This window comes from Lepidochelys olivacea (assembly GCF_965140295.1).
Source record: "Lepidochelys olivacea isolate rLepOli2 genome assembly, chromosome: 2".
Taxonomy (NCBI): Eukaryota; Metazoa; Chordata; order Testudines; family Cheloniidae; genus Lepidochelys; species Lepidochelys olivacea.
In genome coordinates this window covers 123,465,299-123,485,089 of record NC_140412.1, presented here as the reverse complement: position 1 = coordinate 123,485,089, position 19,791 = coordinate 123,465,299, and the positions used below count along the sequence as shown (strand labels likewise).

The 19,791-nt window shown below is 41.4% G+C and overlaps 1 protein-coding gene across 5 annotated transcripts in view; it reads right to left on the bottom strand.

Moving 5' to 3' along the window:
- Positions 1-19,791, bottom strand: part of PIGN (phosphatidylinositol glycan anchor biosynthesis class N) — a 142,312-nt gene that overhangs the window by 48,000 nt on the left and 74,521 nt on the right. For 3 of the 5 annotated variants that reach the window (XM_084618707.1, XM_084618708.1, XM_084618706.1), the window contains 3 exons: positions 15,345-15,425; positions 5,065-5,143; positions 18-197 (listed from right to left, as the gene is read on the bottom strand). In XM_084618707.1, the coding sequence (XP_084474833.1) occupies positions 18-197; positions 5,065-5,143; positions 15,345-15,425 (340 nt within the window). The remainder of the gene's footprint in view (positions 1-17; positions 198-5,064; positions 5,144-15,344; positions 15,426-19,791) is intronic. The other 2 variants (XM_084618709.1, XM_084618710.1) reach the window with 2 other exon arrangements.

Here is a 19,791-nt window from a genome sequence, read left to right as displayed (position 1 = left end):
TGCATATTTCAACCTACCTTATTATCCTGGGTACTCCTAGTCAGACTAGTATGTGTCTTGACAATCAGCAAAATCACATAAGATGTCCAGCCCACAAAACCCATGACAACACTTATGCCCAAGAACAATCTGTCATAAGTATGGTAATATGACAGTCCTTCCAAAGCAAGGCTAATCAGGGTTTTGCAAAGAGATACCTTCAGAGAAAAATAGAATATATATATATATATATATATCTCTCACAACAATTTACAATATAATCAGGTAGAACATACTCATAAAATAAATTTACCAAGAAAACATATAGCAAAGAAAAGTTGCTTACCTTACAGTAACTGGAATTCTTTGAGATGTGTTGTCCATATATTCTAATCTTGCTGCACATGCACCCCATACACTAGACATTGGAGTCTTTTGGCCATCAGTATCCATTGGGACCATGCATAAGCCCTAGGTGTTCTGCTCCCATACAGAGAGCATAAAGGACAGTGTGGACCCAACTGCCATTCTTTTCCTTCATCACCACAGAATCCAGATGTTTCAGAATTCTGGTGGGTGGTGGTGGTGGTGGTGGTGGGGGAACAGGTTATGGAATATATATGGACAACACACCTTGAACTCCAGCTACTGTAAGTTAAGTAAGTTTTCTTTCCTCAAGTGCTTGCCCACAAATGTTCCACTCTTGGTGACCTACAAGCAGTAACCTGATGTAAAGAGGACGACGCACAGAATCTACTTAAAGATTGCAGCACAGATCTGCCAAAAGAAGCATCGGACCTCAGTGCTTCCAGGGAATAATGTCTAGGAAAAGTATGGACTGAATCCCAAGTAGCTGCCCTGCAAATGTCTGAAATGGGAATGATTTGCAATGAAGCTGCGCAAACCATAGTGGAGTGAGTTCTAATCTGAGAGGAAGGATCTAATCTAGCTAGCTCATAACAGACCCTAATACATCCCAATACCCAATTGGATAGTTTTTGGGCTGATACCACTCTTCCTTTTATTCGGTCAGTAAATGCTATAAGTAGCTTTGAGGAGACACTGAGGGATTTGGTCAAACACCCCTTGATTAGAATGTAGCTTATGGAAAAATACTGATAAATTAATCATTTGGTTCAAACGGAACTTTGGGTGAGAACTTGGGATGGCGTGTGAGTGATACCTTATTCTTATGAAATATCATACTAGAAGGGCCTGCCATTTGAGTTTGCATTTCACCAGTTCTTCTAGTTGATGTGACTGCTACTAAAAAAGGACTTTTTCCATATATAAATAACCATGAACAGCTTGCCAGAGGTTCAAATGGAGGGCTCATTAAGCCTTCAAGAACACATTATGGTCCCATGGAGGAAGTTCCTTTACCAATGGAAAAACATGAATAAAGCCCTGAAGAAACTTAACTATAGTGCATTAGGAAAACACCATGGGGCTCTGGAGCTTGTGGTCATATGCAGAAATGACTGCTAGAAGCACGTAAAGCTAACAGATAGCTCTGAATTCTTCAGAAAAAGCTAGTAAGTCCAAGACAGGAGGGATGCAGGAGTTAATGTAACTATCATTATTCACACCATAACCTGAATCTCTTCTATTTAGCAGCATATGTTAATGTGATGGAATCCTTTCTATTTTGGATCAAGATGTTCTGGACATCTGAGGAACATGAGCTCTCTGACATCGAGCCAATAGCCAAGTGGTGAGGTGGAGGGAGATTGGATTTGAATGTAAGACATTACCATTCTGAATTGTCGGTTGAAGATAATGAGCCTTCTCAAATTCCAAACTAGTCGCCATCCTGACTTTTTCTTCAGTATTAGCAAGTAATTAGAATAAAAACCCTACCCCCTGAATTTTAGCTAAACAACTTCTATTGCTCAGAGAGACAGAAAGGACTCCCCTTCCGGATACAACAGTGTCTCATGAGCACAGCCCCTTAAAAGGGAAGGAGAAGGGAGCAGGGATAGGCATAGTATGCATCTGTAGTGAATATCTGACTGAGACTATTTCAAAGACCCAGCAGCCCAAGATTATCAGGTTCAGCTGAAAAATTGCAGATGATTCCTAAGTGCACGAAAAGAAGGGTGTAGATTCAATAGACTGACAGTAGAAAGACTCTTTACCAATTTGTCAAAGTGATTATTTTGACACAGACACAGAATGGGATGAAGCCAAACAGAGGAAGAAGGTCTTCTTTTCTTAAAAACTCTTTGTTGTAGGTGCAAAGGCTCTTTTTTGGAAAAAGATATCAGATGATGGTCTCTGTCTAGCATAAGTGCGTGGTCTTCCCTGTTTTCCTTCAGAAGCCAGTATATAAACTCCAAGAGAGAGGGGAGTGTGGCCCAGGAGTCCTTCAATAAGAGAAGAGCCTTGTCAGGTTTTTGTACTAAAGAGACCCAGGCCCTTAAAGGGAAGATCTTCCATGATCAATGCATCTCTCTCTAGATGCCAGAATTTGGGACCCAGGATAACAACAGATATCACCATGGATCAAGACACAGTATCAGGAGCATTCAGAGTTGCCTGAGAGGACATTCTGGCAATCAAAGATTGTCTCAGAGATCAAAAATTTAAACTCCTCTCTTTTCTCTCGAGCAGTTTGTTAATAAATTCTGAATTTTTTTGTATGCAGTGTTGTTGTAGCCGTGTTGGTCCTAGGATATTACAGAGACACAGTGGGTGAGGTAATATCTTTTACTGGACCAATTTCTGTTGGTAGGAGAGAAAAGTTTTTGAGCTTACACAATTTATTGTAATTTAAGAAGCCATATCATGCCAGTACCGCCTGATAATCAGCAATTGAGAATTGCAGGCTGCAGACAAATAATTTATGTATGAACAAATCAAGCTGCTTAGGTTCTTTATGTCCAAGAATCATCCTTGGTTGTTACTGTCTGCTCTTTTTGTAAGGAACCACAACCGCTAGCTAGCCAGATACTGGATGAGTGTAGATAGTCTTTCCTGGTGGACAGCACCTAGTACCTCTTATCAGCTACTAGAGAGAGGTCAGACTTATGGTTACTGGTGTTTGCCAGATATACTTTGCCAGCTGTAAAAGGACTTTGTTGATGGGAAGTGCCAAAAGCTCAGGCACAGAGCCATGAAGAACATTCAAGAGCTTATGTAAGGTCGTTTGTACCTCCTCTCCCTGTGCCTGGTATCTCAAGAGAACTGGCTATATGTCTGAGCAGATCTTGGAAACTTTTGTAGTCATCCAGGTAAAACAGGAGCAATTCCTCAGCTGCAGATGAAGACGACATAGCAGGGGATGAGGTTTTTACCCTAGAAGGTAGTGCAGAAGTGTGATGCCTTGTGTGGTGAAGACCCCAGGTGTGCCAATAAGGCCATTTTGGAACATTATGTGGAAAAGGGCCCGGGTGCCATGGACAAAGATACCAGGACATATGCCTACACCTATACCTATGCGATCTAGCCATGTAAGAAGCCCTCAACTTTCTTTCAGACTCATAAAACTCAAAAAAGGACCCTCAGAGAATATGTACAGGATCCCTCCCCACTGTGATGGGAGTCCAGCTTGGAGTCTTCTTTGATTAGGAGCAGTGAGGTGTTTTGGACCTCGTTTGGACCTGGGAAATCTAAAAGGGGATGTTCCCCCTGCTCTTCCCAGGGGAGTAATATTCCTCTCTCTGAAAATCTGACTTTTTCAGTCCTATGCAAGTCTGAAGTTAGGCCAGGCTTTGATGATGAGGCCTGGGAGCTAATGGAATCAGAACTCAAAGGGGGACTTTCTGAACCGAGATGGAACTTGTGCAGAGTGGTTTGCCCCACCTGGTTTAGAGGTCAGCTGCCTAAAGTAGTCTAATAAAACCATTAGGCATGCCTCTCTCACCTTCAAAGTTCTTTTAGAAAAGGACCTGAAGACAGAGCATTTGTTGGAGATGTGAGCTTCGCAAGACAAAAAAGGCAACTGATGTGACCATCACTGATTGCCTCTCAAGAGGGGCAACACTTAAAGGTGACTTAGGATAAGACATCCATAAGGCCTGGTACAGGGAAGAAGTTCCATATCAGAGTAAAATAAAAATAAAGTTGGTAAACAACCAAAACTATAAAATCTTGCTGACGGACAAACTATCCTAATTAAAACTACTCCTAAGTACACTAACATATATAAATGTTTACAAAAGGACTCTGAAAAATATTGCAGAGACCAGACACTGAGGAGCTCCATCTCACAGCTAGGGTCATCAGAAGGAACTGAACGGTGGTTAGACCTGGACTGCCGTTTATGCCCTTGATATGGGACCATGAGGATACGCAAGGAATATGCATGGCCCCAGTGGACACTGATGGTCCAAAGAGTCCAATCTCAATGGTTTGCACACCAAGAGTAGAATAAAACATAAAATAAGCACTCTGTGTAAACTTGTTATAATCTGGGTCTTCCTTATACCAGTTGAATCTACAGACTATGGTGAAGTTAAAATAAAACAGTTGGCTCAGGTGAGGGGGGGGGGGGAAACAAACCAATAGGGATTTTTGATCAGAACATGGCCCCATAGATTCTTTTTTCTAGAAATGCCGCTGGTTCAGTGTGTGACCTTGGGCAAATCCCTTAACTTTTCTGTAAAGTACCCGTCTGTAAATGACATTTACCTACTCAATCTCACAGGGGTGGTTGAAATCCTTGATTGAAAGGTACTATGCTTATTTTTTCATATCAGAGCACAATAAATCCACCACCCTTCATAAAACACTGAGCCAAATTCATCCACATGTAACTGCACTGGCTTCAAAAGAGTTACACCACGAATAAATGTGGTTCGTTTAGTCAGAAACATCAGCAACAGCAGCAAAAATTTAAAAATATGAAAAAAAATTGTCACTTTTCATATGCATCAAAATTATTGTTTAGAATCGAATGAACGGAAGTGTGAGGCTATGGAGACTTACAATAGGATTAATTTTGTGTTAGTAAAAGATGAGTCAGTAAATGGAAAAAAAAATCAAGGTGGCTACTTAAATGGAAAATAGAAAAAAGACGATGGAAGTCCAAGATTTAGCCTAAGTTTTCAAAGATTTATTACTGTATGGTGATGATTCACTTACCGCCTCATGATATTTTTCCTGATGAATATAAGATCTTGCTTTTCTCAAAATGTTTATCTGTTCAGTATCTGAAAGCAACCTATATAAAAATACAAAAGGTCCTTTTAAAAAACATGGTGCTTTTTTGGTGGGAGGGATTGGGAGCATGGAGGAAAAGAATGTATCTAATTTAGGAACCTTAATGTAGACCCCCCTGGGCACTCTGTTAAAAGTGTACCATATATCCCCAAAAAACTGAGCAATTTAATCACAGGACATCATGAGCCATTTCTCTACCTGCATCCTCATAAATTAGTAAATTATGTTGACACTGAATTCATTTTGAGAATCTGTATTAAAAACATTTTCTTAATTTAGAACTTCTACCTAAATGTATGGGTGGAAATTCCCTGCACCATTTGTAACACATGCATTATTACTGTTCCTGGCCAGGAGCATTGCCAAAAAACAAACAAACAAACAAAAAAAGAAGTCAGCCATACTTCTACTGGCTGTACGGATGCTACAGACACATCTTTAAATGGCAAGCCCTTTGAGGCAGGTATTGTTACTTTTCTATGTTTAAATAGTGCTCATCATAATGGGACCTGAATCCCAATTGGGGCCCTTTGTGCTCTATGCGAATAATAAATAATATTATGACTAGGAACCTTTTCCTTGAAGAACTAGCATTTATCTTCACTCAGAAACATAGTGATCCTCTAATGGACCCTAAAAACTGCAGGTGAAATGATGACTCCATTAAAGTCAATGGCAAAACTCTCATTGATTTCTGTTTTCAGAGTAACAGCCGTGTTAGTCTGTATTCACAAAAAGAAAAGGAGTACTTGTGGCACCTTAGACCAATTTATTTGAGCATGAGCTTTCGTGAGCTACAGCTCACTTCATCACTTCATTTGTGGAGCCACGACTCCACCCTAGTCTTCCTGAGAATTTTTCTGTCACAACAAGTGACACAATACAAAAGAAAGAACAGAATGGGATGGAGCAGAGTAAGGCCTAGCTCATTTTTTTCAGGGTGGAGCACTGCAATGGATTGGAGAGCTTACATGCCTGATCACTGAACTGCCCCCAAGTTTTATTACTCAATGAACTTCCCAGTGTTTTCTGCCACTGCTGCTTCATTTGAGTCCAGTGTTAGCGGTATTCCAAAATGTATTACGCACATCAAAAGTAAACACAATCTCTGCAGGTTCCCCAGAAGCAGAAAAACCAGCACTCCAGCTATGACTGGCTACAGAAAATCTAAGGAGCGGAACAGAAAAGTAGCTACGAGGATGGAAAATGATAAATGGTTTGACTGCTACAGATGCAGTCCAGTCAGGTCAGGATCCATAGTAGAGGATCTAAGGAAGACCAGCTATATGGGTGAAAATTAACAGAATCAGGTAGTGAGAATGGAGAATATTGGGGAGAGAAGAAGAAAGAGAAAGAAGTGGTTGTTGCGGACAATGAGTTGATTTAATGTCCTTATAAGGTCTGTTTTGAAATCTCGGGAAATGAACAAACAGAGAACCACTTCAGTGCTTTACACAGTTTCAAAACAATGCTCCTCTGAAAGTGCAGCATACTGCTTTGTAGGCCACTGATACTTTACAGAAAAAAACAAAATAGTCACCACACCATTGCCACTGAGCATGCACCAATTTTGGTGCTCACAGGATTAAAATAGCCAGGTTTTAGACTGTAACATCAGTACACTCAAAAGACCTGAGCAATGTCTATGAAAGAACACAATAGGAGTTGTATTCATTACACAGTCTTTTCCAATATCTGTCATATTCTAAGATTTCTTGTTTGTTTTGAGAGGGGATTAGGAAGAACAGGGCAGGACCTATTTATGGGATAAATAAGAGAAAGAAAAGAAAAGTTTATCTTCACATTTGGTTAAGATTTAGCAATCTGGAATGAATACTGAACACCTTTTCTCATGACTCGTGGTATATGTCTAATAAATTCTCATATGATATGCACTGTCATTTATTTTTATACCTATTTTACTTTCTGCCTATTTTATCCATGTCATCTTCAACTTCAAAATTGAATAAGTTAAAAAAGCATTCTTTTAATCTTTATTTTTATCTTTCACTGTAGATCATCTCAGAGTCATTTAGCCTCTCATTATTCTTTAATTCTCAGTGAATAACATTATTATTAATGAAATTGCTACGGTCTTTGCCTTTTTTACTTGCTTCATGGATGACAGCTCCCAGGATCTTCCGCATATGGATTGGATACAATAGAATAAATGGAGCTTTCAAGCAGTACAATTTTTGTAAGTCAGTGCAGAATGCAATTATTTTGTAGAACAAGGGTAACATTCATAAGTGCATTGTTAATTTTAATAGGCTGACTATAAAAACATACCCTAAATGTTACCCCACTTCTGCACAAATGTTTTTATAAGACACCAAACTTTGTTTACTGAAGTGCCAACGAAGAGGTGTCAAATAAATTCAGAGACACTTTGAATTAGGTGAAGTCCTGCAACTGATTGACCGGCTGCTGGTGCACCCATCCATATGCACATGTGGAGCTCCATCTGCTTAAAGGAGACTCTGCAAGAGTGCAGGGTGGCAATCACATGCAGTCAGTTGAAGAATCAGGGCTGTGAGAAGCAAGGGAAATAAATATAATGAATCCTAAGGAGAAATCTACACAGGGGCAGTAAGTTACTAAAAACCTAACAACATAAGGAAAGGACTTTAGATAAGGAACTCATTCAGGACAAAAAATAGTAATGCACTGCATGGAATGAAGACAAGGGGATCAGGTTTGGGCAGGACTGCGGTTCACGGATGAATAATTACTATGATTAGTTTTAACAGAGCTTACTATGGGGTCGGCAACCTATGGCATGTGTGCCAAAGACGGCATGCGAGCCAATTTTTAATGGCACGCTGCTGTCTGCCGGACCCCGGCAGACAGCAGCGTACCATTTAAATTCCTGCCCGGCCAGCTCTTTTCCGCCCACCGCTCTCTCCTTGCAGGGCAGGCAAGCTTTCCCCTCCCCCTGCCTCTTCCCCCAGCGTGCTCTGCCCCTCCTCTCCCTCCCTGCGGCTGGGCCGATCAGCTGGTGGTTCTTGCTATGGAGGGGGAGAGGGAAAAGTGGAGCTGCAGCATGCTCTCTGCTCCGGGGACCTTGGGGAAGGGGGGTGGAATCAGGGCATATCCCCCTGAGCCCCCTGCCGTGAGCCGCTTAGGGTAGGGGGCTGGGAGCACCCCCCCAGCCCTCTGCCCGGATCCTGAACCCCCCACACCCCTCAGCCCTCACCCCTGCACCCTCCTCACACCCCCCCAGCTATCTGCCCTGAACCCTCCTCACACACACACAGCCCTCTGCCCTCACCTCCGCACCCCCCACACACCCCAGCCCCATGCCCTGACCCCTGCACCCCCCCCAACCCCAACCCTGACTCCAGCACCCCCCACACATACCCAGCCCTCCGGTCCTGACTCCTGCACCCTCCTCACACACCCCCAGCCCCCTGCCCTGAGCACCAAAGGGGAATTCTTGCGCACACACACACACACACCCACATTCCCACCTGCAGCCCTCACACCAAATGGGAGCTGCCCGGATAAGCGCTCCACACCCAAACCTCCTGCCCCAACCCTGAGCCCCCTCCCTCATTCTAGCTCCTGGCCAGACCCTGCACGCCAACCTGCTCCTTCACCCCCAGCCCTGGTCTCAGTGCACTCCCACCCTCATCTCAGTGCAGAGAGAGGAAGAGAATGGCTAGAACCAGGAAGAAGGTAGACCGAGCCAGGACCCCAGACTGGCAGTGGGCTGAGTGGGGCTGGCAGCCGGGACGGATGGACCCCCAGACCGGCAGCGGACTGAGCGGCAGCAGGCTGAGCCGCTCAGCCCACTACTGGTCTGGGGTCCTGGCCGCCAGCCCCGCTCAGCCCACTGCCGGTCTGGGGTTCTGGCTGCTGGCCCCTTGCCAGCCGGGGTCCTGGCCACAGGCCCCATTCAGCCTGCTGCCGGCCTAGGTGAATGGAACCCCCGGTGTAAGATCAGCATTTTAATTTAATTTTAAATGAAGCTTCTTAAACATTTTGAAAACCTTGTTTACATACGACAATAGTTTAGTTATATAATATATAGACCTATAGAGCGAAACCTTCTAAAAAACGTTAAAAGGTATTACTGACAAACGAAACCTTAAATTAAAGTGAATAAATGAAGACTCGGCACACCACTTCTAAAAGGTTGCCGACCCCTGGCTTAATACATGCCGGATTTCAGTCTAAAAGAACAAATAGCACAGAATCATCTAATCTCATGAGATTTCCACCATTTGGAGCCAAAGTTCATGGGAAATGCTGAGGTTTAAGCAATATCTGAACATGAACTGGATAATAAGTCGATTTGGTTTTGGATCTGACTAGAAACCAAAACCACGAGATGGATTCAGATCTGGGGATTCAAAGCCACATAACCCCCCAGTCCCAGCCCTGACATTTTAAGGGGTTCAGAATCCAAAACAAGCACATTTATTTTGGCCACAATCTGAATCTCAAGTTATCCCCACACACTTAGTATGTAATGGGTCACACATATGCTGTAATGACAGTGTATACTGCATGCTTTTATTGTTTGCTTTCCCCTTTTATTACACATTTACAAGTAATTATTTTAATATTATTCAAATAGCTTATAAAGTAACTAGTTTTGCAAAAACATTGAGCACTTGAAAAAAAAGTAAAAGTTAAAATATATAGCTTAGTGTAATGGGCCTAGCTACCAACACCAAGCCTGTATCTTTCACAAGCTAAGACGAATAGAGGGGATAGTAGATAGTTATATTTTGAAAATTAATCTATCCAAAAGGTTAAATTAACACAGAAGAAAATAGTTTTTTCATTCTTTCCCATGAATTAACAAAAACTGAACATGCAAAGAGAATGAGGACAGTGGATTCATTCTTTCCTCCACTCTTCTCCAATATTTTTGGGAAGAATGAAACCTGTAAAATAAAGCAAAAATGCCTATCACAACTTCCTATAGCACAGAACTCTGAGGCTTAAATTCATGAAAATAAGAGCTCACAGGTCATTATTGTACATATGTAATAATATACAGTCTTAAAAGTTGAGATTTTGTTCCCCTGAAAAGGTTCAAAAAACACACACATACAAACACACAAATAACCAAGAAATAGATTTCTACTTCAAGGAGGACAGATAACAGTTTCATCCATGTATAAACACAATTAATTATGTAACAAAATAATTGGGCTAACTGTGCAATTACTTGTAAACTGTCCCTAAAGAGATGTTAGCTGCTCTTGCCATAAGTACACCTGACAAATTTAATATTTCCATCACATCATTCATACCTCACATAAAACAATGGTGCTTGACAGCATTAATACACTGCTGTGATGAAATGAAGCTACTGTTATCTCAAGGGGACTCTGTCTGGCCAGTCAGTGATTCCTATCTATCAACATTGTTCAGAGGAAACCATCTCTAACAGCATAATTCCATTTATGTAGGACATTGCAATCAAGCTATGAAATAAAATCCCGGAAAAGTAGACACTCACAGTACATCTGGATACACCATTGCTAGTATGTTTATTTTATTATGCATGTTTGTGCATTTATTTATATCAACATTATTGTACAATTAGGCTAAAAAATAAAACCCTATAATCCAGTACTAAAGCAATGATATTAAAAGGACCCTGAATTTAACAATGAATGACAAGATAGGCTCATAGACTAGGAAAAAAGGTTAGAGGAATGGTTTCCTTTGCAGCACTTGTATTGCTGATACTGGGGGTATGTCTTCACTGCATAGTTAATCAAAGTGGTTGGCACCCAGTTTGGGCTAGCCCAGGTGTGACAGTCCCCACAGCAAAGGCCTACTTGGGTTACTGTGTCTTCACTGTCTCTGCACTCACCCATACGTGTCTGCATATCCCAGGACTCTGTGCGGAGATGCTCTAGGATTCTTTCCCAGTTAATTGTGTCAACTGCAGGAGAACCTGTCTTTCTTTCAGTGGGAACTGTGGAAAGGTCAGTGGAAGATCAGCATTTGAGTGATTTTCCCTGCATCCTCAGTGAAAAGTGGGCAGGTCCCAGCTCGAGTTAATCTGAAGCCTGGGCTCTAATTTATATCTCCAATCCCTTTGCAGCTTGAGTATCTCTATAAAGGCATCTGACTATGGAAGGAATTAACAGTGTAGATATAAACTAGCTTATTTTTGTCACTGCATCATTTATTTTAATGATGTACGCCGGATGCTGTACAAGTTTGGTGTGAGCAGGATGGAATACATGATATAAAACCCTGACATGTTTCCACCAGGGGCAGATGATCTTCATAAAAGGATAAAATCGCAAATGATGCTACACAGTCATAAGATTATTCAGTGAACTGAGGAAAACCTGGTGAAATAAATATTTCAAAATCGAAGTCAGGAACTACAATGCTTATTTTCAATCAAACTTCTTGTACAGTACAATTCTTGTTGTATGGTGCTTACAGAGGCAACGATCAGAGAAAAAAATTCCATTTATGAAAACTGTGGACTTCACAAAATTATATCTCTATATTAATTTTAATAATTTATTCAGAATCTAATATTTTGATATTTAAAAATGCAATTACAGGCCTTCGAGATATCTGTGACTATTTAAATGGATGCAGAGTTGTTTTGTTAAATCTGTGTGAAACACTAACTTCATGAGATGTGGGAACCTCCCTTGCTCGTGTTCATGGCATGTTGTTAACCTTGTTGATTAATCATCATGGATCCTGACCACTGACTCCTGGAATCTGTGCAGTTCTTGTTGCTGTAAATCAACCAGTCCAGCTGTAATGTTATACTCAAATAGCTCTGCAACTCAGTGCTTCATTTTACTAACACTTTACAAGTAATGTTGACTATAGCAGACACCGTGAAGCAAAGTAACAAGCAGATTAACACCTGGAGTAACAAAAGAATAGGAATTTAAAATTTCTGTTTTAAACTCCTGCTATTCTATTTCATAGACCATAGTGGTGTGAAAGTAGGGGGAAAGTACTTTCAGCGGTCAACAAGACCCCAAGAGCATCTCTATATTGTTCTCTCTAAAGAGAGAGAACAGTAGGACATAAATGAAACTCCATAAAATGGTCTGCCAGATAATGGTATAATCCCGGACTTTCAAATTCTAGAAATTACATTTGGCTTTTCATTTCCCATAAATCAGTGTCCCTGATACAGCATATTCACGTATTCAGAAGTAAATGCCTCAGGAGACTTATGAAAGTCCCTTGGATAGCTAAAGTAAGTAGGGTGACCAGATAGCAAGTGTAAAAAATTGGGACAAGGGGTGGGAGGTAATAGGTGTCCATATAAGAAAAAGCCCCCAAAATCGGGACTGTCCCTATAAAATCAGGATATCTGGTCACCCTAAAGATAAGAGACAGAAAAATGTGCAGGCATGTTAAACAACCTGCTGCCAACACACTGATCAGAAAGAGACAAATAAGATGGTTGGGCTACATATTTGCATATTTTGTATGCAAACCAGTATCACAAGGAGTTAATGTCAACTGGAGGTCAGGAGGAAGAAAAACACTCTATGAAGCAACTCCTCTGGCCAACTCAGAAACAGAATTGAGAAACTCCAGTGGAAGATGGATCTAGCTATTTTTAGCGTGAAGAATAGTAGACAGGATGTGGGACCCTTGAGGGTGCAAGAAGCTTAATGGGGGAGTGGAGAAAGATCCTTCAATGATGGAAAACACATTTAAAAAAATCTAATTTAGTATTACAAAAGGTCATGTGCTGGCTGGTTCATTAAATACAATGGCTATACCACTTAATGAACCAATCCTTGCTCACTATAAAATGAAGAAGTAAGCAAACGGCATATTTATAAAGTTATACTGGGGATATATTATCTAATACATTATCTCTTTAGCTCGTTCTCAACCTTACTTTTCCCCCTATTTTATTGTAAATACAATTGTGTCACAGTTCTCTGTGCTAGGCCAAAGCAATTCCCAGTGAGCTTTTCCTGTAAAACTTAAAAGCTGCTACAAGTGCTATTGAAACTAGAAAACAACAGGAAGCCTGATTTGTAAGAGGGATTGTTTCATCCCCCGGTCAAAGGCTTCGATTCAATGTTAACTTTTAAAATACTGCTTAACTGTGAGCTTTATGAACAGTGTATTAAATAAAACAGATATTGATTGACATTTTTAGCTGTGGTTTATGCACATTATAACCCACTCACTCATTTTTTTCAACCCAAGAGGTAATCACTCTCACTTTCAAGAGTAACTTATCAATATATTTAGTTAAACCTTTTTGTCTCTCAGGGCAATATGGGAGTCTACACAAATAGATACACAGATGTTCTCAAAACCTGGAAAACAGTGAAGAACTGCCAACCTACTTCTGCAAAGACAGCAGGATAAAGGTGAGCACAGAGAGACAAGCTAAAATCTGGGTCCCCACTTTTTAACAGGGTGAAGAAGAGGCCACACAAACAGAATACTAGCTCTCTTTCCAGAGATAGCTGACAATGGAGAAGCACCCTCCCCTCCACCTACAACACTATGAAGAGGACACCAGCTGACTCCCCTGATAAACTAAACTATTTGCATCCCAAAGCCTTCAGATAAATGGGTTTGGACTGTAAATTTTTATTGCACTGTAAAATGAGATGCAAACAGAAGAGGAACAGTTCCTGCATTAATAACTTTTCCCTCTACTACAGTAGCCCCTTACTCCCTCCTGTTTCTTTCTGACACCCCAGAATTCTTCAGATCGGCTGTCACAGTGCATTATGGGAAGTACCATCTGAACTGGCATTTTCTGAATTAAGAACCACCACAAGATCCACTTCGTTAATATTAGAATGCTTCAAAGATGGCACCAGGGGCTCTGGTACCTCCGGGGACACAATCTCAGATTAAAACGATAAAAAAAAGTCACCCCGTTTTCTTTGCACCAACTGTCAATTTTGCAAGCATACCTTACTACACTAGTTTTGAAAGAACATCAGACAAAAGGGAGACAAGGCAGTTTTACATCTTCAGCTGTCAGAGCAAGAGTAAAGACAGAATAAACATGTCTGTGTATATGGCATTTCTTTGAAGTTCCCAGATTACTTCAAAGATGCACTCCACATTATAAAATCCCCATTTTCTTTTCTGTAACCATGGCAAATAATGCATAATTCTGCAGAAAGACTTGCCTTGTGTGATCTAACATTTTCTAGGTTAAAATCTGGCATATATTTAAGAGTGTTACATTTTAAACTAATACTGAAAAACAAAGACAGAGGGCTAGATTTTCAGGGTGGTGCATGGTAAGGTACAGACACAATTCTCATTGAACTGTAGTTGTGGATTGAACCCTGCATGCACTACACTAAAGGTGTACCAGATTACTGATCTATGGTTAAAAAAAAAGAAAGAAAGATCTCTTTGGTATAACTAGGTTTAAGATGCCAACAAATTCAGTTATCTGAAGATTATTGTATCAGATGTGAAAATCTCTCACATACAACAAGATATATGCTTACCGTTAAATAGTACAAAATATCTGAGTTATTTCCCAATGAAGAATCCTATATATATACCTCGCCCACCTTGTGTCTCTAATATCCTGGAACTGACATGGGCTACAACCACACTGTAATGAGAGAGACTGTTTCCCCGGACATCAATTTTTACCTGCTAGCAAATCCTGGGATTTATTTTACTATTTGTCCTCTCTTACTCTTCCTTTTATTTTTGGTATCTGGCACCTTGCTACCTTCCTTTCTTATGTGCAAAAGTCAAAAGGTCAGAATTTGGAAGCATGTGCATAACAGTAAAGTCTCCTGTTTTGCTAAGCAAACAGCTTTTGAAGATTTTTATTCTGGGGTGGGAGGGATGAGGGAAAAAACCCCTACCTAACAAAATGGATCTTTTCTTCCTGTGGCCTTCTAGGAGTCTGAGAAAATAATCAAACGGATTTTCCAGTGGCATGAGCCACACAATGATTTTGCACACAAGTGAGAGACTCTATCAATAACATGATTCATTCTTGTGGAAGCAGGTCATGGTCTTGTTCAATCTGCAGTAGACTTGTAATTGGCAAGTAAGTACTTCCTGAGTTTCACACTTGTAACAGAGTCTCATAACTAGACTCAAGGCATGATTTTGTTCAGATTTGATCCTCCATAAAGGTTTCTGCCAGACTTTCAGGTGTGAACAATATTGTAGCACTTGGAGCCAGATGCTTCCTTATAAATAACTAGGGCTGTCTGAGAGTTCTAACTCACCTCAATCTGGGCATGCAGACACCACTCAAGTTATGATGGCAGTGCAGAGTGGTCACATCTGTCCTCCACAACATTTGACTGCTGAATCAAACAAAAAAAGTGGAATTGGGATCCACATGCAAAAGGGCCGAGTTATAATCTTCCCCGTTATCCTCTGAACATCATGCTAGCCACAATTTTCCTAGACAATAAATTACTTGTGGAAATTAGAAGACTTTTGCTTCAGTTCAATGTAATCTCTATTGCCAAAAGTTGATTTAAATAGGAGTAAATTTCATTGAGTTTGGACTCCGTGTCAACATTAAGTGAGTAAAGGGTCTTAAAGCTCCCAACACTTTCATATTATTATATTCAGCAACACATAATATATCAGGGTTCGGCAACCTTTGGCCCGCGGCCCGCCAGGGTAAACCCTGTGGCGGGCCAGACCGGTTTGTTTACCTGCCGTGTCCACAGGTTTGGCTGATCACAGCTCCCACTGGCCGCAGTTCGCCGCTCCAGGCCAATGGGGGCTGCGAGAAACAGAGCAAGCTGAGGGATGTGCTGGCCGCTGCTTCCCACAACCGGCCCACCAGGGGGCTTACCCTGGCAGGCAGCGGGACAAAGGTTGCCAATACCTGGAATATATCAAAGACTCTAGCTTTGAAGCATGAAATCTGGAGTTGACATACAAATTTCCCAGGGCACTTTGTAACAAAATGTCTGGAAAATAGAGCTGGTTGGAAAAAAGGTTTCTTTTTCCATAAAAAGTTTGACAAAAATAAAACAAAACAAAAAAAGTTTTCATTGAGAAATCAAAATTTTCAGATGCTTTCTTTAAACTTTTCAATTTGTCAAAAACTAAATTTTCTGTCAACAGTTTCAAAAGAAAATTTTTGACTAGCCCAACTGGAAATACAGAATTTCTTAAGCAGAAATTTCTGATTCAGATCTGTTCCAGAATTTCTGAAAATTCAGTTATATGGAACAACTTTAAAAAGATTTCAAATCCATGTTCCTTGTGGTATGGGCCTAATATAAACACCCATCCAATTACTTCCTGTAAAAGTGATTTTAAATACTGTTACAAGGGACTTATTAAAGAACTTTCTATACAGACTTTTAACTTGCTTAAAATTTACATTAAAATGAATAATATTCTAAAAATGGAATAATATTAACATTTTGGATTTCTACAATATCTTTCAGACGCTCTCAAAGCACTTTACAAACATTAGTTAATAATGCCTCACAAAAGCCCTGTAAATTAGGTGGAAGTAGATTATTTAATTGGTGTGCGCTCTTTTTCTGTATTGCAATTTTTTGATTTCTAGCATCAGAAAAAAAAGTGCAATTAACTCCTTTGTACAAATTCACCATCCATCACTGAATAGTGGGGGAAGGGAATTATTCTTACCTTAACAAGAAGGACAGTTGTGCCTGGAGGGAATGCAAACACAGAACCCTGCTTATCTGCAACAGCAGACAAGAGCAATCATAGATTAGCACAATCTGTGTGTAAATCCTACATTAACTCCCTACTTACATCTCCAAATACTGTATATTTTCAATGAATTTTGAGTCATTGGGATGCAGCTGTAGCGTTTCCAATTACAATATACTAATAATTTCTTACACCAAATGCATTGGGACACACTCGTCTGTGGGAAAGAATAGAGGTCAAACCGTCCCAGCTTTGCTATTATTAACTCTAGTCCTGTAGACAGAGGTGAAAGTAAACCGGTACACCCCAGTATGGCGTACCGGCAAGAGCCGGTGCGCCGTATCGGGGTGAATCGGCTTCCCCAGGCGCAACTTAAAGGGCCTGTGGCCCCCAGCAGCGGCTGGAGCCTCCGGCCCTTTAAATTGCTGCCAGAGCCCCGGCAGGCAGGGCTGGGGTGGCAATTTAAAGGGCCTGGGGCGGTAGCAGCAGCTGGAGCCCTGCGGAAGCAGTGGCGGGGCTCCGGGGACGATTTAAAGGGCCCAGGGCCCTTGAAACCGCTGCCAGAGCCCCCGGCTGCCGCTGTTTCCCCAGGTGGGGGTGGGGGAGGCACTTGCCAGTTCAGGGTGGGCCGGGGCTGGCTCTGACTCCCCCAGCCCCGCCCCTTCCACCCGAGGCTCCACCCCTTCCGGGGGCCAGAGCCAGCCTCAGCCCCAGCCCAGCCCCATACCGGAAGTCCCTAGACTTACTTTCACCCCTGCCTGTAGACTAGGCTGCACAGAGGTTTTTGGGGGCTTTGGGCAAAATCTGAAACCAAGGCACCCCACCTTATTCACCCTAAAACTAAGGCCCAAAGAGGGGGCGGTGGTTGCCTGCCCTGCACTCACCCCTGTGACACCGGCAGACCAGGTCATGCTAAAGTGTATTCAGGTCAATTCATTTGTGTATTAGTATTGATCAAAGTGACTGTTGAAGATAGAAGAGTGTATTTGACTTCATAAAAGTCACAAAGACTTCATAAAACTACTGGGAAGTTACTTGCATTGTTTTCACTTGTCTGTGACCTTTTATAATGCAGCAGCGAACATTTACGTTGTGTATATCCCTTTAACTACATAACCCATCAGAGAAGCCTTGTCGAATGCTAATGAAGGACTTTAACAGAAAAATGCTAATTCCAAAACAAGTAGCTACTGTGTCTGATCACCAGAGGGTCAAAAACTCAAAGAGCCTTCCTCACTCACCATAATTAAAGGAAAAGCTCATGTTCGCAGAGACCACGGTCAGTTTTTTTTCTGTCAGAAGAAGCTATAAATATGGATTCAAGGACAGATCCTTCATCTCTGGACTGTCTGGACTCTTACAGGAAAGTGTACCAATGCAAAGCAGAAATCCCTAGAAACTATCTGGGTACCCTGAAAAGACTTCTGGGAAACTGGCAGTTTACTACATCACTGCCATCATTTGGAATTGCAAACTGTTATTCACTTGTACATATGTTTTACCTGCTTTAACCTCTCAATAACTGCTCTTGGGACTGGGAGCAACCTGATGTGGTATGATTTTTGGTGAAGTGACCATTATCACAAGTTCAGTTCGTCTGGGTGGCAAGGTAGACTGGAGAGTCTAAGGGGACTGTGTGTGACTCCATGGTGAGACTGGTATAGTGATCCAGGAGTTCACACTTGTTGCTGACTTGATAAAATCTAATTATAGAACATACCACCAGCTTGGGGTATATGCCATGTCTTCTGACAGTCTCCCCCGAGGTAGGCATTCACAGTTGTGAGCCACTCCAGACAGTGTGACAGTGGAGGTTTCTGTCCTGCAGGGCTGGGCCCAGGTCCCCTCTCTGAGCATTGTGACCATGGTTGTCAAACCTGAGAGGTGCTGCAACCCTGTGTGCCAGGTCACAATGCCACTCACTCAAATTCCATGGATTGAGGGCCCTCTCAAATGGGGGGCCTGGAACAAACTGCCCCTTTGCCCTCCCCTCTGGGCAGCTTTGCCTGTAAAAGGTAGTTTGTGTTTGTGCAATTCATTTTCCACTATTTCCAAAAATAGGAGGAAATATAAATAAACATAAAATGTTAAGTGATTTTTTTCAGCTCCAAGGATTTTTTTCTCCTAGTATAGAATATTAACGTAGCAGTAAAATGTACTCTCTTTTTGTGAAATCTTATCCAATTTAAATAATTATGAAATAAGAAGTACTGTGTCGTCAACTATTGATAATATATACACGGCAAGACAATAGTCATGCTGCCTTTTGGCGCCTCGTTTCTGAAAGATGCTGAGTAGAGGGTCTCGAATCCAATCAAGCACTCAAGCACATGTTTAACTTTAAGCCAGGAAGTCAATGAGGCTACTCATCTGGTTAGTGTTTAGCATATGCTTTGCCAGATCAGTGCCAAAGTGATGAGCACCCTGCAGAATCAAGCCCTGGTGTCAAGTAACCTGCCTAACAGTAAGTTTCCAGGTGGAAGACTCTTGGAAATTTAGGACTGTTATGAGAGTTAGGTAGTGATTCTGGTCAAGCTTTTCACTCTCCTCTCCCAGAATTAAGTTGGAAAGACCATCAGACTGTCGATGAGTGCACTCATCTTCAGTACTTCAGCAAGACAAGAATATTTATCTTTAATATACTAAAGATGAAAGATTAAAAAGATTCATACCACAAACTGTCATGTGCTAGTCCAAAACCTTTCACCATGCAGGCTATTTGCATGCTAATTTGCACATTTATGGCATTTTGTTTGTTTATTTTTAATACACACAGGAGCCCTAGAAAGTCATCTATGATTAGAATTATTACTGAATCAACTGAACCAGATACTATTAAAGAGAATCTCAAGAAATCAATTGTTTGTTCTGTTTAATGTTACTTGGGCAACAGACTGTACAACAAAATTACTACAGGCTCATATTAAGTTTAAAGAACATTTTCCCCAGCCACCCTGCAGAGAAACCTCACTGGTTTCTGGGCTTACTCTCCATGACAGGGTGAGGGGCTCAGCTATGCAGGGG